The 1,833-nt window shown below is 56.0% G+C and overlaps 1 protein-coding gene across 1 annotated transcript in view; it reads left to right on the top strand.

Moving 5' to 3' along the window:
- The window catches only part of MYO5C (myosin VC), a 103,203-nt gene that overhangs the window by 37,531 nt on the left and 63,839 nt on the right, over positions 1-1,833 (top strand). The window contains exon 11 of the mRNA XM_045286468.1: positions 1,282-1,388. Coding sequence (XP_045142403.1) covers positions 1,282-1,388 — 107 coding nt within the window. The remainder of the gene's footprint in view (positions 1-1,281; positions 1,389-1,833) is intronic.

Below are 1,833 nucleotides of genomic sequence, written 5' to 3'. Positions count from 1 at the left end.
ATATAGGGTTGCTAGCAGTCAGAATAAACTCAATGGCCATGGACTCGTGGGGGTTGGGTGAGGCTGTGAGGCAGCTAAGCACTGGACTGTCAGCCAACAGCTTCGTGGTTTTGCCCACTCGGAAGTGCCTTGGAAGGCAAGCCTGGTGACCTGCTTACCAAAGGTCACAACCTGGAAAACCGAGTGGGGCTGCCGTGAGTCCGAATCTGACAGCCACCAGCAGCAAGGAGCTCTTTTGCTTGAAGGGGACAGGGGCAGCCACCTGTCTCCATCTGGGCCATCTCGGCAGAGCAGTGCAGACCGAGCAACTCAGAGAGCCCCCCACCCCAGCCCTCCTGCCCACCCGACCCCTCAGTGTCGTCTCCGCCACCCCAAAGCTCACCCAGAGACTGGGGTCCTCAGCTCGCAAAGCCCCACGCCCACTGGCAGGTCCTGTTTTCATTTATGGGGCTTCATGCAAGGTCCTTCTTAGCAGCTGGTTTGGAGTATTTTCAGCTCGATGACATCTGGTTAATCCCCACATGGTGACAGATTTCGTTTATTCTTAATTTCTATTCCACCTCCAGCAGCCAGGCTCCCCTCGGGAAACGTGGCAACTCAAATTAAGATAAAGGGGGAGGGTGCATTGACAAAGGGACCAGCTACTAAGATGTGGGGGGTCACAGGGAGGCTGTGTGGGGTCGCACAGGACTGGAAGTAGTGGCCGCCGAGCTGCTCACTGCTGTTCCATCGGGCCTAGAAAAGGAGAAGAGAGTTGGGTAAAGTGAGCCGGCCGATCAGGGGTAGCCAGTCCAAAGCAGGAAGGAGACCAGCGACAGGTAAGCCCAGCCCTCTCTCTCCCTGGTCTCCTGCCAGCATTGCCCACTGGGCACATCCAGCCGGAAGCCAGAGCCCAGGAGACCCTGTTGAGCTGGGAGACCCTAGGGAACAGAGGCCCTGGAGGGGCAAGTGGAATCCATCCAGCACCCCCACCTTAAATGGAATGTGGGGAGTTAGTTGCAAACTAAACTCAGAGACTAAGCGGGAGCTGATTCTCCAAGAAGCTGTTGTGAAAGTCAGTCAGTCCTTTGAATCCGACTGTTGGTTAAATGTCCCAGCAGCTGACGGCATAGTGCGGTGTTGTGTTGATACCTTGTCTGCGAATCCACAAGGTCCGTTCCCATTTGGTGCATGGCTGCTACCGGGGTGGCTCCACACCACCCAGGGCGTATCTTCCTCGCAGCGAAATCGGAGAAGAAATGCAAAATTCCTGACTCGGGACATTTTTTGTGTTGTTTTCAGGTTTCAAGAAGGATTTTCAGATGGATATTTTTAAGATCCTGGCTGCCATCCTACACCTGGGCAACGTGCAGATCACTGCGGTGGGCCACGAGCGGTCCTCCATCAGTGTAAGATGTGGTTTGCCCACACACCTGTGCCTGGGTTTGGGCGGTGCCGGAAGACCGACTCCTGGTCTACCTGCCTTTGCATTTCCCCACCAGTCCTAGGCGGGCCCACTGGGGAGACCGGTTGGGCAGGGAAGAAGACCCAGGGTGTCCTGGGTTGCCTTCAGGAAGAGTGAAGCTGCTTCCTTCTTACAATAGTAGAAGGGGGAGGGGGCACCCATTCTATGTTTTCCTTTCATCCAACAAATATTTTATTAAGCAGCACCCACTGTTAATTCCTCGGCTCTCTAGTGCCTGCGGTCAGCGCGAGAGCGGGAACCACAATGGAGTATGTGCTCTGGGGCTCTGGGCTTCTGGCCTGGTGCCTGGTGACCAGGAAGTCATTCTCCCTCCTCTCCCCCACCCTCGCGGGGAGTGGCCTGCCAACCCCTCTGAGAGCCAGCCCTCA

Source organism: Echinops telfairi, unplaced genomic scaffold (assembly GCF_000313985.2).
Source record: "Echinops telfairi isolate 266 unplaced genomic scaffold, ASM31398v2 ScPeMD7_8;HRSCAF=38, whole genome shotgun sequence".
Lineage (NCBI taxonomy): Eukaryota > Metazoa > Chordata > Mammalia > Afrosoricida > Tenrecidae > Echinops > Echinops telfairi.
Note: the sequence above shows the minus strand (reverse complement) of the source record. Positions and strands in the feature narration are given on the sequence as shown.